The sequence below is a fragment of the Chrysochloris asiatica genome, unplaced genomic scaffold, assembly GCF_000296735.1.
Source record: "Chrysochloris asiatica unplaced genomic scaffold, ChrAsi1.0 scaffold00080, whole genome shotgun sequence".
Lineage (NCBI taxonomy): Eukaryota > Metazoa > Chordata > Mammalia > Afrosoricida > Chrysochloridae > Chrysochloris > Chrysochloris asiatica.
The window spans coordinates 7,689,511-7,710,704 of NW_006408598.1; the positions used below are offsets into that span (position 1 = coordinate 7,689,511).

At 38.8% G+C, this 21,194-nt stretch overlaps 1 protein-coding gene across 6 annotated transcripts in view; it reads right to left on the reverse strand.

The window, feature by feature from the left end:
• Positions 1 to 339: 339 nt before the first annotated feature.
• Positions 340 to 21,194, reverse strand: part of MITF (microphthalmia-associated transcription factor) — a 336,908-nt gene continuing 316,053 nt past the window's right edge. For 2 of the 6 annotated variants that reach the window (XM_006865629.1, XM_006865628.1), the window contains exons 8-10: positions 13,142 to 13,217; positions 9,083 to 9,230; positions 340 to 3,899 (exon numbers count right to left, since the gene is read on the reverse strand). In XM_006865629.1, the coding sequence (XP_006865691.1) occupies positions 3,498 to 3,899; positions 9,083 to 9,230; positions 13,142 to 13,217 (626 nt within the window). In that variant the 3' untranslated portion in view covers positions 340 to 3,497. The remainder of the gene's footprint in view (positions 3,900 to 9,082; positions 9,231 to 13,141; positions 13,218 to 21,194) is intronic. The other 4 variants (XM_006865627.1, XM_006865630.1, XM_006865631.1 and 1 more) reach the window with 4 other exon arrangements.

Genomic DNA, 21,194 nt, shown 5'->3' on the forward strand with positions numbered 1-21,194 from the left:
AAAGCCATCTCTCACTGGAACCTTTTAGATAAAACTCCTGTATCAAAAACAAATTCTTAACAATGAGGGCTTAAAAATCTTCCTAAATTCAGAAGGGAAAAATATTCCTGCATAATGATAGTTCATTTGATGGCAAGTCATAAAGCAATTGAAAATATTTAAAATTAAAAAGTAATATTTCAGAGTGATACTTAAAACAACATACAAAAAGAATACTTACCAGCTTTTTAAAAATTTCTGATATAATTTGTCATTCATTAAATGAAAGAAAAAGGCTACTTTTTTTTTTTTGATAAGGCAAAACACATTTAAAGTTGGCATTAAACACAATTGGAACCACTATGTGAAAAACCAAATGCTTTAATGAGGCTATCAAGAACAAAAGTTTGAGTATTTCATTGGATATATTAGTAGCGATCTGTAACATACAGTGCTACGAACCATACAGAAATAACTGCTGCATCCAACAGCAGGGGACTATTATTAACATTACAGTACCAAGCGTCCACAAGAGACAGTCATTTGTCATTTTATTCAAGAAATAGTTTTCTTTTACACTGTTCTCAATATCAACTTTTCCCCAGTGCATTTTCCACAAACAATAAGTACATTCCTTTGTGCTTTTGCTTTATGTCTTTTAACTTCTTATGTATTTTATTTGTTCTTATTGCTTTATTATTTAAAAAACAACCAGAAAGAACCATGTCATCCTATGTATGACCATGTTGGTTGTATGGTTTGTTTGTTTTTTTGGCAAAGTCAGAAGTGTTTGGTATTTCCAGTGCCTTACCCAGAGGCAGGTGGACAATTTTGGCATTTTGGACACTCCGTCTGGAGGCCCGACCTCAATCACAATTCGGCACGCTAGAGATGGGGGTGTGGGTCGTTCTCTTTATACAAAATAGCATGCCCAAACCACCTCCTCTGAGCTTAAGTAGCCCCTACAACATATCCACACACGATTTGGCAAAAAAGAAATAAATAAAACCACCCCTAAGGCTGCAGTAGTCTCCTGGTCTGGCTCACCTGCCACACCCAGAAATTGTCTTCTAAGAACAAGGGGACAGGGAAACAGGTGGTCGCAAGCTCAGGAGTTGCCAGACTCGGGGAAGTGGTACAAGATGCCATACTTTCTCTGAACAAAGCTTCCTGTCAGGTTGCCTAAACCTGGCTGTAATTCTTTGTTACTCAATCCGGCTCTTGTTTTTAAAAATCCTTCAAAATCAGCTAAGGAAAACTAGCATCATAGCATTGCAATCTTCACCTTCAGCCCCCAGCCCCCCCCCCACATATAAATATGAAGAGAAAAAGAGACAATGCAATGATTGTATCAATGAACACTATGGTACAATTAGCTGTTCATGCAGATTTGCATCACTATTCTAATAAAAAGAGCTATACAATTAAGGGGGTTGAAAGAATGGGAACGTATTTCCCCTCCCCCCTTAAGTAATAAAGCTATCAAACTGATAGCAACATCAACATTTCCAAGGATTCTCATTGCCCAGTACGCATGGGAACTATGCAATAGATTATTTTCACAAAGTCATTCGTTCAAACATCTGACAATCACGCCTCCTTTCTCAACTCTGCATCACCAAACATCAATTCACATTTGACATTTAAACACTTAAAAAAATAACAAAAAAATCCCCTCCTGAATAAGGTTTCCTGATGAATGAAGTTGGCACACTTGTCACTAAAATATATTTAATATTAAAAACATCGGAAGGAAAATTGGAAGCTCTTATATTGTCTACATAGGCACCACGCTACATGTTCCTCTTGACTACAGAGACCATCATGAAACTTTCTCTTAAATTATATTTCAGTCAGTGCTGCCCCCCCCCTCAAAGACTACTGCTATATTTAAGGCACTTCATTCTGAATGGATATACTGTATACCACTTACTCTTCAATTGGAGGCTGCAACTTAGAAGCTCCATTCAGCAGCCTGGCTCAGAACTCCATATTATCATCTGAAGAAAACAGCCTAGGCCTCATAGAATACATGTAACACTACTGTTATTGCATAGGACTACACAAGTAGATAATGCACTGAATCTAACTTTACAACATTGCTGTTTGTTAAAACATTGTTATCAAGTAACAGTAACTTGCCAATACAGTATTTCTCAAAAAAAAAAAAAATTTCAGCAAGTGTACTGAAATAAATCCCAATTTAAATGACCGTGATGGGCGTACTAAAGCTATAGTTATCAGTCTCCAAGAATATTGCTATTTTTATATCACTTAAAATAAATATGTAAGTTTATTTTCTCTAGAAAGTTTGGCTTTAACCTATTAATACTACTCCTTAAATGTGTGAAAAAACAGTTAGTTCTGAGTGAGGCTGTAATATACAAAATATGCGCAAAAGCTCTCCTTAAACACAGACCTGGCATAAATGTCTTCTGTGATGTGTTGTACCAAGGATAAGGAAAACCACCGTGAGCTGTAAAAATATTGAAAACACCTCAGTTTAAGATGCATACTCTTACAAAAATCAATACAAACATGTGGAAAAGAATGATGATAATAAAGAATCTGTACAAATCAGATGAACAGTAAAACATAACTTAAAAATAGAAATTGTAAAGCCAATTAGAAATGTGCCCAGTTTGGTTTTCTTATCAGAAGCAAAAAAATAAGGAAAAAAAAAAACTTTAAAATCGATTTTCAGTGCTCCTCAATATTTTTACTTTAAGAGGACATTCATTTCCATTTCAAAAGAAAACATGTTTCATGAAAAATTGAATTGTACTCATTGATGAGGAAATGGAAACAGATGGCATGGACACACAGGACAAGACTGGGCTTGGACTCGCTCTCAGAGCCCACTTCTACTTTTCTTCAGCAACCCCTGCACTTATATTTCCTACCAGACAATCCTCATGAAAATGGCTGCACTTACTTTTTTCATCTTTTACAGAATATAGTATTTCTTTAAATAGTTTAGAATATATAAGACTAAACAATGATCGAAGGGTACTGTATCTTTAAGGCAGTACCAATGGATCAATAACATTTACAAAATGGAACCAAGTTAATATAGATTTCTTTTCTTTCTCTCTCTCTCTCTCTCTTTTTTTTTTTTGGTTGCTTTACATTCTTTCAATTATTAAACTTTACTTTTAATTTTCAAGGAAGTCACAGGCATAAAATCTCAAACCAAGATTCCCCTGAATAAAAATGGACAGACATTTATCTGACGCAAAGTCCTCTTGCTCAGAAAGCTAAAGTCCGTGGTGAATTCAGTTCACAGATACTGTACGCTTACTGTACAATACTTTGGAGGCATTTGTAGTTGTAAAATAGAATATACAAGTCTGTTTCACAAAATTCTAAAAATAAAATATATCCTGGGCTATTGATAAAGCATGAAAAAAAATTCATATTAAAGGAAAATTATCAAGAGAACCCCATTTGAGTAAATTATTAAAACTATGAATCAAGAAAGGGAGCAGTTTGTGAGAATGCAGAGCAGGTAGGATTTGCTAACAAGCATGCTCGGTCTCTTCCATGCTCATACTACTCCTCCGGCTGCTAGTTTTGGAAGCTCCCGGCGATGCTGAGGACAGAAGTGGATCAGTTACGGCAACAGGAGAAAGGGTATCGTCCATCAGAATGTCTTCCAGTTTGGATCCCATTTTTCCAGGGACGCTGTAGGCTTGGTTGCTCTCAGTCCCGGCTCCAAGGTTGTTACTGAAGGTTATGGTACCATCTGTGAGATCCAAGGTGGTTGTGCAAGTTAAGTCTGTGTGATGCTGATGCGGGTCTTGGTTACAGTTTCCAAGGACTGGTTCTTGCTTGATGACTCGATTCATCAAATCTGGGGAGCAGAGACCCATGGATGGGATAAGGGAAAGCCCATGGGCTCGAGCTTGCATTTCAAGTTCCTAGAATAAAAGTGAAAATCAGACATTTGGAGGGGCAAAACGGTTTTCAAAATAAAAACTTTCTGCTCTTTGAAATCGGTAACTTGTGCACTCCTCAAGTATGTCATGGACACCCTCAGTGCTGCGGAAGAAAGGTCTGGTGGTCTACTTCTGTGAAGATCACAACCCAGAAACCCCCCTGGAGTAGACAATGAGACCACGGAAGGCTTCCATGAGCAGTGTGTGGAAGGATTTCCGAAATGGCATACTGATATCATGATGTATTTGAAAAACAAAAGAGACAAAATCTAAATATTCACAAGGAGTTTACATTACAAAAATTGGAAAAGAAAAATTTTGAAAGTGAGCTTCATTCAAGGAAACTATTAGATAATATAGTTCTCTGGTCCTCAAACCTTACACTGAAAGCTCCCAGGGGTTTTGCAATTAACTGATAATTTACAATTTCAAGGGAAACACAGCAATACCATGTGACAGCTACTTAGCTCAAGATCATTCAGTTTCAGCAGTAGACTGTGCTACATTCTTCTCAATAGCAAAGCTGCACTTTTGAAGTTTGCTGTTATTAAAAGGAAGTACCATATGAATATCAAGGGAAAATTTACAAATGAGGGTGTGGGTGTCCAACCTGATGCCAAGGTTTGGAAAGTTTTGCAGTGCTTAACAGACACAAACGTCCCCTCAGTAACTGGGGTGACTGTGGTGTGCGAGCTGATGTGCTGCATTACAAAGTCGGTTTGAACTGCAAGGTCGATGGTTCAAACTCACCAGTTGCTCCTTGGAAACCCTACACAGGATCATACCGGTGGCACTTAACAACGAAACCAACATTCACTTAGTAGCCATTTGGAAAGATAAAACACAGACTTGAAAGAAAAACGTGTTTTATCTTTCCAAATGGATTTCTGGTGTGGTGCTGTAGGATTAGCACTGGACTACAAACCACAAGGTCGGAAGTTCAAACCTACCAGCTGCTCCTCGGAAATTCTATACAGGGTCGCAATGAGTCAGAATTGACTTGAAAGCGCTTAACAACAACAAAAAAATCTTTCCAAATGGCTACTAAGTGATTGTTGTTGCAGTCCAGGGCATAACTAATTGTTGGGACTTAACAGGAAACCCTGTGCAGGGTCGCTATGAGTCGGAACCGACTCCACGGCACATAACAACAACAACAACAACAGAGAAATGGTAGATGTTTCTTTTGGCTGTGCAGTTAAAAAGACACCAAATACACCATCAACTAAGCAACATGGGACTCTCTGGTGTAGCTAGTAACGAATGTAACAAATGCTGCAAAGGTCTATTCAAGTTCACTACGTTTGTGAGACACAATTTAATTCACCTCATCACAGAGTCCTGGTGTGATGCTGTGCGTTAATGCCCAGGACTGCAAAGTTGGTTTGAACCACAAGGTTGGCAGTTCAAGCTTACCAGACGCTCCTCGAAAACCCTATACAAGGTTGCTATGGGTTGGAACCAACTCGACGGCACTTAACAACAAACACGGTAAAGGGAATTGTTTTGTTTTTATTCCACTAACAAGTTCTCATCAGCAAGTTCTCATCTGTAAGACATATTCCTGCTCTCCATTTTATTCAGTCTTTCCAGAGGGAGGGTTTCTCCATCCCTGTTCTAAAATGCCTTCCAACCAAGTTCTTCCCATTTTCTCTTTCTGAGGACCATGGACACTTCTTAAATGAACCACTCAGGTCACTCCCTGGTGAACTTTATGTTTAGACTCTCTATACCATGGAGCCTCTATGGTTTACGACACTATGAAAAAAGGGACAATCATAATAGAACACAAGTTTGAAGCTAGTTGCCCATTATAAGAGAGGAAAAGGGACTCTCCAACCTTTGCCTACAAGTCTAGAAATAAGGTGTTCCTGCCAAGTCCAGTTCCACCTGTATTAAAGGTGATTTGACCTGGCATATCCATCTCTGGAAACACTACAAGAATAAATGGGTACCTGGGAAGTCACCCATGCATCTGTATACTCCTTCACACAACCTCCAGAAACAACTCTCTCCAGGCATGGTTTTAAAGCCCTGGGCTACGTAATAACCTGGCAATTCCACTGATATTCAGGCTTTAGGTTCTTTCTTCTGTAACATTTTTACATGCATCAGTTAGAGTACAAATGAACAAAAGCCCTTAGGCCCAAGCTGAAAACATGCATGCAGCCTTGTAAATCTACACCCCTATGTTAATAAGAACCGCACCCTCCCCCACCATGCAAGCAGTTTGTGTTCTTATAAACTTGGATTAAGAACGGCCAGCATTCTATTCTAATCCTTTGTTGTTTAATTAAAAATGTTTATCAGTTGATTAAAGCATTACTTAGATTTCTAAATAATGTGATCTATTGCATTTTGAGAACTCTGGCTGATGGCACCACAGCAGAGCCTTCCTAATTAATAATGTTTTCTGTGATATGCAAAAGTGTTAATGGCTGCCTGACTCCAACGCTGGAAGAAAACCAAGACATCGTCATTCTGGAATCTCCAGTTCACCAATTTCACAATATCCCTATTTCATATCAATATACATTCCTGCAACCTTAAAACAAAACAAACCATGACCTCAGTTTTCTTTCAAAGTAGAAGCTACACGTTAATGCTTATCGGGCGTGGCACTGTGGGCTAATGCATCAGACTGCAAAGTCATCTCAACTGCAAGGTCAGCTCCTTGGAAACCCTATACAGGGTCACTATGGGTTGGAATCAACTAGACGGTACTTAACAACAATAACAAAAGAAATACTCCCTTAGCACAAGCTGCTTCTGAAGTGGGTATACTAGCTTTTATAAATGGGTATAAATGGAAGTCCTGGAGTGGCACTGTGGGTTAATGTGGTACACTGCAAAGTCAGTTTGAGCCACAAGGTCAGTGGTTCAAGGTCACCAAACGCTCTTTGGTTACCCTATACAGGGTCTCTATGGGTTGGAACTGACTTGATGGCACTTAATGACAATAACAACATATTATGGCTGCTTCTTAAAGTGGGATAGTGGTGGTTCTGTAGCATAAACACTGGACTGTGAACTCTAAAACTGGTGGTTCAAGACCAACTGTCACTCACAAATGAGGCTGTCTACTCCCAGAAAGATTTAGTCTTGGAAACCCTATACATGCTATGAGTTGAAACTGACTTGGTGGCACTTAACAAAAGTAATAAACTTACTGAAGCCACCACCCACCTATCTGAGTATAGGAGCAACACTGGGCTGGGAACTGCAAGGTCAGCAGTTCAAATTCACCAGTCACTCCTTGGAAACTCTCTATAGGGTCACTGTAATCCAGAACCAACTTGACAGCACTTAACAATAACAACAACAACACTCACCTATCAGCTTGAGGTATGTGGAGCTTTACCCGCCACAATGCTGGAAGCTATGTTACTAGTACTTCAAATGTCAGCAATGGTTATATACGGAGGATAGGTTTCAGAAGATCTTCCAAAGACAGACTAGGAAGACAGTCTTGGTGATCTATTTTACGGATCACCAGAGCGTATCATCGGATAAAGCGCTGGAAGTTGAGCCCTCTAGGTTGGAAGGCACTGAGAACACACAGTGATTACAACAGTGGACTCAACCACACCAAGTGCACAAAGCCAGGCTAAGTTTGTTTCTGTTCTAAACATGGCTGCCACCAGCTGCAGCCTAGTCACAGGCAACGAACAACAGTAACAAGTCATTGAAGAGATATAATATCAAACAAACAACAAAAGCCCAGAAAGGGGAGAGGTGGAAACAAGTCCCTGGGTGGGGCAAACAGTAAATACCATAAGGCTCGAGTCCACCCAGAGCTACCTCAGACGTAAGGCTTGGCAATCTCTTAGTGAAAAACCAGCCATGATACCTACACGGCACAATCCACTCTGACACACACTTACTGACCCACAGTGTGAGGAGAGGTGTAACCTCAGCATTGTGAACAGTGTCGTGGAACATGAAGAAGACTATACATGAATTATCCTGTTAAAGAAATTCAGTGTCTGGAACAACACGATTAGGGAACACATTCACTGAATGGAATGATGGATGAATTGTACACTTCATAAAAATTATTATTTCTCTCCCCTCTACCCTCAAATGTGTTTAACTGAAGTGAAAGATACTTATGATGTTATCCTTCAAAACTATTTTTGAGGATAATAATGCTATTATGGAGTCCTGGTGTGGCGCTGTGTGTTAACGCATCAGACTTCAAAATTGTTTGAACTGCAAGGTCAGTGGTTCAAGCTCACCAGCTGCTCCTTGGAAACCCTATACAGGGTCACTATGGGTTGGAATAGACTGGACGGTGCTTAACAACAACAACAACAACAATGCTTATTATAAGATTCTGTTGTTGCTAGGCACCATCAATTCAGTTTTGACTCATAGCTACCACTATACATACAATATAATAAAGCTCCTGTTCCCGCCTCAGAGCTGGTGGTGTACAGACACTATGCTAATCCATCTGGCTAAGAGTCTTCCTCTTTTTCCCAGATCCTCCACTTGGGTGGCTGGGCTGTCCTTCTCCAGGGAGTGACTCCTCCTGGAAACCAAAATTCACCATCCCCTTTTCTAAGGAGCACACTGCCTTCACTTCTTCCAAGACACATTAATACATCCTCTGGCATTCTCCAGCATATTCAATATTCTTTGCCAGCATCATAATTCAACGGCATCACCTCTAGATGTCCTCAAGCTCCCTATAAACATGGGCTTTGATCATGAATGACCCCTCAATCCCCTTCCATCTTCAAAATACCATCGCATCTTTGTATTTAACAAGTATTAGGAACCTGAAAAGCTCCTGATACTCTTCTTTCTGCTCTTTTGAAGACAGTAACAGGTAGTAGACATTTCTTATACTGTGATACTGGAAACAAAGCCACCAGTATTTCAAACCTGTTAAGGTGGACTGTGAACACTAAGACAAACTAGGAAGAAAGGTCTGGCGATCTATTTCCCAAAATTAGTTCATGAAGACCCTAAGGATCACAATAGAATACTGTCTGACACAGCGCAGGAAGATGAGCCCCCTGTGACCACAGCAATGGCACACCATGAAGATGACAGAGGAGTTGGCAATGATTGGCTCTGTTGTACTCAAGGATGCCGTGACTCATTGGCAACTAGCAACAACAACACGTAGTAAACCCTACCCAGCACATGGCCCAGACCTGAATCCTCAGCAGTAAATGCCGGTTGGCGTGTTCCAGTTTCTTCTGTCGGTTTTCCAGTTCCTTCGCACGCTGCTGTTCCCGTTGCAGCTTTCGAATGTAGTCCACAGAGGCTTTTAAAATGGTTCCCTTGTTCCAGCGCATGTCTCTAAGGAAAATGGACGGAAACAGACTTCTCAGGATTTGAGGCTCTAGAATTCATTCAGGGCCTGCCCTGTGGCACATACTGCCCACCAACTCTTTTATACGATCTTACTTAATGTATGGAGCCCTGCTGTGGCACTGGGGGTTAATGCGCTGGACTGCAAAGTCAGTTAGAACTACAAGGTCGGCGGTTCAAGCTGACCAGTCGCTCCTTGGAAACCCTATACAGGGTTTCTATACAACTCCATAGCACTTAACAACTAAACTTAATGTATAAGGTCAGTACCCTGTGTGGGAGGGACATTGCTGGAACAAAGGTGATTCAACTGGCCAGAGGTCACACAAGCAATACAAGGTGAAGTCAGAATTTAAAGTAGGCCTGCTGATTATGCCAAAGTAAATATTCTAAAACACCAATTTAAATATTTACATGTTTCTAGGACTATAAATTTAATTCAGTCAGACATAATTAGTTAGGAAAAACAAAACAAAACAATCTTTTTTAATGAAAAAATAAAAAGATAAAAGAAAGGGTCACTACTTGATTGTGTGAGGTATAAAAACTACAGCCTGGGACTTGATCATGGACAATCAAGCAAAGGTTACCTGACCTCTCTGTTTCCTCACCCATACAATGACAATGTTGTTGTTGTTATTAACTGTCACTGAGTCCATATATACACGGTTTCTGAGGACAATACCAAGCTTGTGTTAGCTTCCTTAAAGGCATGCTGCTAGAATCCTGATATAATGCACTGGACTGCAAGGTCAGCTTGAACCACAAGGTTGGCAGTTCAAACCTACCAGCCGCTCCTAAGAAACCCTATACAGGGTTATTATGGGCTGGAACCAACTAAATGGCACTTAATAACAATAACAAGTTATGCTCTTAGAATCAAAGGAGATATTTTATGTAAATATGCTGTAAAAAGTTTAAAGCACATAATGGAGCAGGTATTGTGTGCTAAGGGTTCAACATAATAATTACACTAAGTATCTTTAAGTAGCATTTATTATGAGCTAGATACACTTACAAGTGTTTTACAATTCATTCTATCATGATGATTTCAGTGGGTAAGTATTAATAGCAACTACATTTCACATACAGGGAAACAAAGAACAGAGAGGGTAAGTAATTTGCTTAATATCTCACAGCTAGGAAGTGGTAGAGTTGGGAATCTAAGCAATCCAGCTCCAAAGTCTATGCAACAAGTTGCTATTCTATTCTCTACATTATAAGACTGACTCTTCAAGATAAAACCAGACTAAGTTGGAACATGCTGGTATCCTTGAAAAAGAAAAAAAAAAAAGGAGAAAAATGAAGTACAAGAATCCCCAAGATTATACAACCTCGTATGGAGCTTGTTTGGAATTTAAACCCAGGTATGCCAATCTAGGTGCCTCTCAGTTCATAGTCCCTAGAGCAAAGATGCACTCATATATGAGCCAATGAGGAATGCCAGTAAAACATAGTTTGCTGTTGTTATTAAGCATCATCGAGTCAGTTCTGACCCATAGCGACCCTAAGCAGGGTTTTCAAGGATGTAAATCTTGACAGGAGCAGAAAGCCTCATCTTTCTCCTGAGGAGGAGTTGGTAGTTTCGAACTGCTGACCTTGCAATTCACAGCCCAATTCGTAACCACTACGCTACCAGAGCTCCTTAGTTAAAAGCCCTTTAAAAAACTTAAAGCATCCCAGAAAACTAGCTATTCAGAATGAATCGTAACTGCTTACTAGTGCAACATGTTCCTACATTGTGTTTTAATTAATCAGAGCCCTCCTACCGACAAATAATCATGACCATATGACAATGATGAGCAGGAACACAATTCAATGTCTGGAGACACATGTACACCATTATCTACAGATACTATGAGCAGATCTGAAGTATCAGGTGGGACAGGCAAATGGAGTACCATTAAAAGAAGCCAAGTAATTGATCCTCACATGGGTTAGATGAAGAACAAAACAGAAAGTCTCCCAAGAGAAGCAGAGGTATTGTGCCCCGAGAATTCTCTGATGCTAACACCTGGGGACTGAGCACCAAAAATGGCAGCTCAGGGAGGTGTCCTGAGCTACTGGCTGGGGAGTGGGTGAGACAGTGGGGGCAGGTAGGGAAAGTTTACCGCAAACTTAATGTTCAAGGCTGAGATCAAAGTCGTAGGCAGCCACAGAGAAACGCAATTATAAGGAAGAATGTCCCAATTAGGCCAATAAGGTGTGAACTAGTATTAGAACAAGTTTTTATGAAATGGCTATTTCAATCAATTCACTTGAGTTTTGTTTCCTTCCAAGATCCAATCAATCAATTATACTTGTGGGCTTAAAGGGAAGATTTGCTAACTTTTTTTTTTTTTTTAATGAAAAGGAACATAAAAAAAATTTTTTTTTTCTTCAAATAAAAGTGTTCTCAGATCCCCAATATACAAAATCAATAGAAGCAGGCTTTCCCTGGGGGAGGAGGGCACATGGGGCTGAGACCCTACTCAGTTAGACTGGGTCTGTATCGCAGCCCCAAAGCATGCTACAGAAACCGAGCATGGAAAAACCATCATTCAGATACAGTCCATTTTATCTTAAAACAATACCTACAATTAAAGATCATTATCGGTTCAGATTATAAACACATAACTATCCCAATACAATGGCGAGAGAAGATATGCAAATACAGGCTTTCACTGCAGCTCCATAATTTCATAATATGTTGCTAAAGAGATTCACATGCTACAGTTTAAAAGAATATGCTAAAAAGTGAAAGCTGATAAAGAACAGGAAAATGGGAATTCAATTTCAACTATCATGCAAGACTGACTGTAGGAAATGAAGGTCACAGCCCTTTAGTAGGATAAATTTGCACTGCAGAACTGAGAATTTCAATGTTTGGAGTTTCAAAATGGCTTTCCTTGAAACTGGGAGAGCAAAATGTTGAAGATGGAAATTGTGCTTGAAGATTTATCAAAACCACCTCATAACGGGCAATGGTTTTATATATATATATATATATATATTTTTTTTTTTTTTTTTGGTCACAAATTCTCTGACAATAATGTGAATAGCAAATTTAATAAGCCTTGCATGGATAATGCTTGATTTCATCTTTACATTTTATTAGGTAGCTAAAAGGTCATATTCAAAGGCTAATTTCATAAAAGGCCTGTGGGGGTCATTAAAGTATATATATCCCCAAGCTCCTGACTTTAAGTGGGCCAATTTCTAATGGCTAAAATTATGTATTTGTTGTCCTATGTGCTGACGTTGCAGGTAACCTTAAGGCTGGCATGGGAGGCATGAGAAAATGATCTGTACCCCTCTTATCCCTGAAATGGGGGCAGGGGCACCACCAAAAGTTAAAATCAAAATTAATTGGCCTGACGGCACAAAAGGATTAACACTTTTTTCTTTTTTTCTTCCTTGATGGTAAAACAGACAAAAGAGCATGTCATGTAAGTTTTCATAAAGACACTTGACTTTTAATCTATTAAATATTGTTAAACTCAGTTTCCAATATCTGCTCATCAATGCTTATAGCTCCTATTCTTGAAGAGCAAACAGACAACAAATCTTGCTTTCACAGCGACTGGACTCTCTGTACTATGTTAACTGTTGCATTTTTTTAAGTACCTCAGTATTTATTTGCCAAGGATTTCCGAATCCTGGAAAAGTACCCCTTCACACAAAGATAAACACATCCTATCCAATAGCCCTTTTATACCATACAGTGCATTTCCCTTGAAATTTTCACTCAATGATACTCAACAAAAGAAAGACGTAACAATTACTTAGGAATCAAAAGAACTAAGGGAGATTCCTTATTATAGCTTTCTATAACTGAGCATTTTTTGCAACATACGACAAAAATAACATTAAGGTATGAAAAAAATATATGATGCAGATTAACAAGCAATTGTACTCACGGATCATTTGACTTGGGAATCAAAGTACCTAGTTCTTTAATGCGGTCATTTATGTTAAATCTTCTCCTTCGTTCAACTTCAAGAAAAGAGCACAGGAAACGGCTATTAGTAACCGTGCCACAAACCCACATTTAGCACATCTCATTAAAGGCATCTGAATATTAACTTCACCAGGTCACGACAATGAAAGCCTGAACATATTTGTTCCTCCATTTTTAACATGTTCTTGGTACTGAGGTTAAGGGACTTTAAACCCTGAGCGACGCTTGTATAGAACTTGAATGTTTACAAAGTCTTTTGAGTAAAAAAAAATTCTCCTTATTTGATCCTCAGTTCTTAAGTGCCATCAAGTCAGTCCCAAATCATAGCTACCCTGCATATGGTCTCCAAGGAGTAGCTGGTGAGTTTATACTGCTGACTGTGGGGTGAGCAGCCCAGTGCTTATTCAACAGCTCCACACCAGAACTCTATTTGATCCTATAACAAAACTGAAATCCAAATTACAATCCTCAGTTAGACATGACAAAAACACCTTGGAGATATTAAGGCCAAAAAAAGTGAACAGTCAGAACTCAAACATTGACTCTCTAATTTGAAGTCAGCAAAATCTTTCTGCAAAAGACGAGATAGTATTGTTGGCTTAATAGGCCAAGTGGCACCATAGAGAATATTATGTAGGTATTTACAATAACAAGTAACAAAAGCAATTTCCACCATTTTTTTCAGGACAGTCTAGTGTTTGCAATCAATTCTTCTAATAAGAAGTATTAGAATTTATTTATGATGCTGAAATTTTAATTGCAAACAATTTTTATGTGTCATGCATTACTTTTCTGTTGAGTTCATCCCAACCATTTAAAAATGTAACAAACCTTCTTAGTTCAGGGACCATACAACAAACCCTGCTTTAGACCACCACTGTCCAAAAGAAATATGGTACAAGTTACAGACACAATTTTAAATTCTCTGGTAGCAACATTTTAAAAGTAAAGAGGTTAACTTAAATTACTTAATCAAATATATCCAAAATGTTATTGTTTCAACTTGCAAACAATATAAAAATGACAATTTAAACAGTTTGCCTTCTTCACATTAAGTTTCAATATCAAGTACACAAAGAAAACAAAACCCCTCACAATTGGACCAATAAGCAACATCATGATAAATGGAGAAAATACTGAAGTTGTCAGGGATTTCATTTTACTTGGATCCAAAGTTAATACTCATGGAAGCAGCTGTCAAGAAATCAAAGGACGTATTGCATTGTACAGATCTGCTGCAAAAAGACCCTTTGAAAGTGCTAAGAAACAAAGATTTCACCTTGAAGTCTAAGGTGTGTCTGACCCATAACTTGGTATGATCAATCCCTTCATATGACATGTGAAAGGTAGATAATGAATAAGGAAGACTGAAGAAGAATTGATGAGACTGAATTACAGTGTAGGCAAAGAATATTCAATCTACAATATAGAGCCAGATGAATGAACAAACCTATCTCAGAAGAAGTATAGCCAGAATGCTCCTTTGTAGGAAGGTAGTTAAGACTTTGTATCATGTACTTTGAACATGTGAACAGGAAGCGCTAGTCTTCAGTTGAAGAACATCATGTTTGGTATAGCCGAGGGTCAGTGAATGAGAGGAAGAACCCATCATGAGGTGCACTGACACAATGGATACACCAATGGGTTCAAGGCCAGTGAACATCACATGGGACCTGGTCAGTGGTTCATTCTGCTGCACATAAGGTCACTCTGAATCGACTAATGACACCTAACGACATCTAACACCAACAGTTTATCCTTACAGTACATCACAACTTGAACTAGCCATATGTCAAGTGTTTAATTGGCACACAGGGCTGGTGGCTACTGTATTGGATAGCACAACCCTAAAAGTTAAATCTATATATTTTTTAAATGCCATGCATCCTGATTTACCTGATTTCTATTTCTAAAATCCAGCTGTACGAGTCTGTTCAAATACTTTAACATCTACTGAGGGAATGATTGAATCGTAAGGCATGTGAGGATAAATGTGTCTAATTTATCTAGTCGAGCAAATAAATTTCAAATAATTCAAATGTAATACATTGGGTTGAAGTGCATGTTTTACTTTTAAATGCCTATATTTGATGTACTAGTATTCTGTACACGTGTTGTTGCTGTTGTTAAGAGCCACAGAGTCGGTTCTGACTCATAGCGACCCTGTGTAGGGTTTCTGAGGAGTGGCTATTGAATTTGAACCACAGATCTTATGGTTCAAACTTACCTTGTGGTACAGTGCTTACCCTATAGTGCCACACCATTCTGTACACTTAGAGGAACAATACTACAAAATCATACCATTTTTTATCAGTATAAACTGAATTATCATGATTGAGTGATTGTTTCTATAATTAAATTAGTAATTGTCATTGCTGTTGTTAAGTGCATTAGAATCAGTTCCAACTCAGAGCAAAGATGTATGGAGTTTCAGAGTTGTGGCTGGTGGGTTTGAACTGCTGACTTTGTGATTAGCAGTCCGGGGCCACACCAGGACTCCAAAGCAGTCATATATAATACTAATTCTTATTCGTCTTTTATAAAATTAAAAGATCAAGTGATTGTCAATAGCTTGAAAGAAGGAGTTTTGGACCACCTAACTTCTAAGCCGCTTCCAAAACTCTAAAGCAATGTATCTTTTCCCTTGGTTTTACCAAACTTACCACAAAAATTCAAATACCAAAATATATAAAGTGAAAGGTGGAATAAAAGTCTCATATAACCTCAGACACTACTACTGTTAAATGACTTACACGAGAGGGCTTCAAAAAGTTCATGGAAAAGTCCCATCTTTTTTTTTTAATTACAAAAAATTGGTTTATTTTGTCTTACAGATTTATGTGTCTATCAACTCTGAGTTGTTTACTTAAGGGTCCAAGGGCATTCTTCAAACTTGAAAGTCACATCTTACCTCTATGCGGGAACTCAAGTAACCCACTGGTGCCATGAGAAATCATTAAACATTTTGGCAGATACTTCTGGACGGTCTAACCCACAGCAGACATAAAGGCAAAGGAACACCCAGTAAAAGAGGGAGGGGAAAAAATAAGTGTACTCTATATAAATGGAGCCCTGTTGAATTTTTTTGTTGTTGTTAAGTTTTTATTGTGAATTGAGTAACTGAGTGATAGTTTACATAGGAAAACATTGGGTTTACACTCATTGTTTCATTGCAATGATTATAGTCTCCTCCATGCATCATCATTCAACAGTATTTGCCTCTACTCACTCTGGGTGTGTTTTTTTTTGTTTGTTTGTTTGTTTTATAGGGGTGGATGTACACAAAAGCACTCAGGAATATAAAATCATTTAAACAACCAAAGGGCACATTCTGAAAGTCTGCCTCTTCGCCCCCATCACACAGCCTTTCTCTTTCCATGAGTCCAGAGTCCTCAGTTGCTCCTTCCCTCCACGTCCTCATCTCTGTCTCCATCACTGGTGGTCTTTCTTCTCTGTATAGGGTCCCACATTCCACTCATGCTCTTCTCCCTTGATGGCTCTAGGGTCCTCTGTTCCTGGACTGTAAGATTAACTACTTCCCCCTTTTTATTACAAAAGGTCCACCTTGACAGTTGTGACAGTCACAATTACTCACTACTGAATCATAAGAATCTTATCCACATCTCTTTTCACCAGACCTGTCTAGGCAAGATGAAAACTACTTAGTGGGGAGTCTACCTTCCCCTTACACACTAAAAGTCTCATTATCTTTTCATTCCATTTTTCCAAAAACTTTTGGAAGTCCCCTCGTCTATTCCTTGATGACTTCTTTTATGCTCTAAAAATATACTCCCACAGACAACACTCCCACTCGTCAATGACTGTTTAGAGACTTAGAGTCTCGATCTACATTTCCTTTCAGATTGTCTCATTTCGTCTCATAGTTTTGAATGTTATTAATATTTCCAGCCCAGGCCTCATCTCAGAACTCCAGCCTCACAACTGATTACTAGATGTCTCCACATGAAGGCTTATAGATTGCCGAAGCACAAGGGATTGATTTGTCTATTCAGATCATATGTGCTCCACCTCCCAAACCAACCAAGCAATCATCGTCAGGTGACGCCAAATTACAGCGACTCCATGTTGTCATCAGAGACCAGCTGGGTTCCATAAAGTTTCAATCTATGCTGCTGTTGTTAATTTTACTTTTAAATATCTATATTTGGCCCACTACTATTCTGTGCAATTATTGTTGTTAAGTATCATCGAGTCAGCTCTGACTCATAGCAATCCTGCATAGGATTTCCAAGGAGTGACTGGTGGTTCGAACCAAAGACCTTGTGGTTCAAACCGGCCTTGTTGAGTGCTTATCGTACAGCACCACACCAGGACTCCTTTCAATCTATTGTTGTTAGTGGTGTTGAGTCGGTTTTGAGCCATAGCAACTCTGGATAGGGTTTCTGAGGAGTAGCTGGTGAACTTGAACTACCTATCTTGCGGTTCAAACCAAGTTTGCAGTCCAGAGCATTAACCCACAGTGCTACTACTGACATCCTTTAACAGAAGCTCTACCCTTCCAAAGTCCTAAGGCTTAGACCAAATTTAACTCAGCAGTTGCTTTTTCTCACATGTGACACCTGATAAAATCTATGGGCTCTGACCTTAAAAAGATTTCCAGAATCTGACTACTTCCCAAGCTCTACAGTTACACTTGGAAGAGGAATATTACAATCTTCATCTGATATCTCTGCTTTCCTCCTGCCCAAGACTTTACACACCCTTCAGTCTACATAGAACACAGCAATAGGGAATGCAATTAAAATATACATCAGAACAGGTTAAACCTTTGTTCAAAACCCTTCAAAAGCTTCCCATATCACCTAGATAAAAATTACATCCTTGTGACCTCCTACAAGGATCTAGTAGGCCCCTCCTCCTCTGATCCCATTATCAACTCCTCACCCACTCTAATCATACCTTCCATTGTGCCAAAGCTACATCCCTAGCCTTTAGCCCACAGGCCTCCTTGCTATTCTTCCACCAAGCCCAACTTTACACTACTGTTTCCCCTGCCTGATTACTCTTCCCTTAGATAACAACCGATGGCTTGCTTCCTCAGCTCTCTCTCAGGTGGTTACTCAGATTTACCTGTGAGGCTTCCCAGATCACCCTACTTACATTGAAACTGACCTACCATCCCCAACACCCAACAATGATATTTAACTTTGCAGTTCTGTTCCTGATAATAACATATTCTACCATCAAAACTCATAACATTTCATTATTTACTAATGCTTACCTACTGCTGCAATCAGGCTCAATGGTGGCACAGTAGTTACGCACTTGGTTGCTAAGCACAAAGATAGTTGTTAGAACATACTAGCTGCTCCTCAGGGACAAAGATGTGGTACTCTGCTACAGAAACATGTACAGCTTTGGAAATTCTATGGGCTAATTCTGCTTTACCTGACAGAATCGCTATGAGTCAGAAACAACTCAACAGCAACTATGAAAATCAAGTCAAGTCAACTCGCTGACTGTTATATTAGAAGCACATAGCAAGCCCTCAACAACTATTTGTTGAATAATGATGCATTTCAAGTGAAGTTACACAATTTTTCACCTCATACGTATTGCTGATACCTTAAAGGTGCCGCATTTTATTTTTATTCAGTGTCTCCCCTCTTCATTATGCTTTTCTGGTTAAGAGTAATTTAAGCTCATAAAAAATGTTTGTTTTTATAAAGTGCAAAAGTGCATAAAAAAAAAGGTCAACTCCTTATACTCTATATCCCCTATATAACCAAGAGAATGTCATTGATCAAGGTAACTTCCAGATTTTTTCCCATGCATATAAAAACCCACAGACACACCTGAGCCCGTCCCTACACAGGGTACACGCCTTCGTGCACTGTGGGATACTGTACAGACGAATCTCTCAGTGATCTTCTCACACAAAAATCTGAGAAGACTTCAAAAAGTTCATGGGAAACTTTTATAATTTTTTAACACCGTTTTTCCATGAGTAGTTTGAAGTCCCTTGTATACTGTAGATATCCATCTAAGTATATAACACATCCACATCCACATCCTTCTTCATACGAGCCACTGTGTATCCTTTACATAAATAGATACACTATCAATTATTTATAAAGTCTCTAGTGAACATTTAAGCTACCTCTAATTTTCCCCTAGCTTTCAAAGGCACATAAATACTTGTGCAAGTGTTCATATGTATATGTTCTTCTGGCTGTAGCACTTAACCTATGCCAGAAAGCATCATATAAATGTATTTATTTGTTTTTCTATTTTTCCATCTGTCCTGAACCCCAACATACAACGATCAACATAGGCAACCTCTCTGCCTGGCTACTTCTGTAGTTAAGGGTTTCATATATAACAAGGACTCAGTAAACCATTCATCAAATGAATGAAGAGACATGCATGTAGGCCTTTGGAAACAATGGCAAATATTTTTACAAGATAAATTCCTGTTAGAGAAAAACCCATGCCCAGGGGCAATCTGACCTGGAGTATTAACTTCCTATGGTTAGACATGATTTCAAAAACTGTTTTATTGTTCTCAGAGTTTGATCTCATCATGTTCTCATTTCAGTCACAGCACTGGACTTGAGAGTTTAGGTGCCTAAGTAAAAATGTATATTCATTTTTACAATCTCCAACTTAATTTTCCACATGTTAGTTAAATGAAGTTTGGGGTACTACTTAATTATATTTTAAAATATATGTTCAAGTAAATTACTTGGAAGCTGGAGATCTTAGAAATCATTAGTCTAAAACTGTTAGTTAAAAGATGAGGAAAATAATCAACCACTTGAGATCAAAAGGGCAGCCTTCTCAACTTTTACTCACCGACAAAGTTCAGTAGGGCTAGGAAAGAAGGCAAAATGGATCAAGGAAACCCAGGCAGGAAGTGGAATAAGTAATAGTACATTAAGGAGACTACAATCACTACGATAAAACAAAATGTGTTTGAGTTGGTAAATGGAAAACCAAAATGTGCTCTGTAGACTTTCGCTCAATTTACAATAAAAAGTTAAAAAATACATGAGAAAAGTTTCTCATACCTAAAACTAAGAAGAACACTATCTACTAAAAGGAAACAAAACAAAAACACATAGAACCCCACAGTAGCCAGCCTAGAAAACTATCAGTCATCAGTCAGCTTGTCCACCTGCAATGATGGTGTGTTACTATGATGCTAGAAACTATGCTACCAGTTTCCACATATCAGCAGCTAGACAAGCTTCAGTCAGCAGAGCCTCCAAAGACAGAGCAGAAAGAGAGTTGTAGCAATCTTCCAAAAATCAGCCATTGAAAATTCTATCGATCATTCAGAATATTATCTGATATCATGCTAGAAGATGAGTGCCTTACGTTGGAAGACACTCAAAATGCACAGTAACTGCAACGCATTCAAGCTAAGCAATAATCATGAAGATCCATGGGATGCTTTTTTCAGTTGTGACTGGGGTTTACAGAGCCAAAGAGGACTCAATAGAAACTAACCACCACTGGCACCTGGAAAAACAAACTCCCCCGGCCACAAAAAGCAGGCTCACTTTGGGACTGGCTACAGCAGAGGTGAACTGAAATGGAAATAAACTCTCAGGAGCAGGGGAGTAACTAAAGATCCTGCAGCCCTACTGCAGAGTACGAGGCAACCATTCTTAAAAACGAGGTAAGTCTAGATTTCTACCAGCAAAAGGTCTTCAGGACAAACTATTGAACTAAGAAATTATGTAGCAACTGAATATGGACAATAGTTTATTGTTTGTTCTAGGATATGCACAAAACAATGCCATTTTCTATGGGTATTTGCATGGGTGCATATTCTTAAATACACAGAAATCGTGGAAAAGTATATACCAAATTAAAAAACAAACCAAACAATGGTTACCTTTGGAGGAATATCAAAGAGCTCTGTCCTTACTCTATAGTTTGATTTTTACAAAGAGAAAGTGTTCTTATATTAAACTCATATGCTTAAAAATCAAGTTAGGATAGAGAAGAACTTGTTGTGACCCTGAAATGGGAAATCCACACAT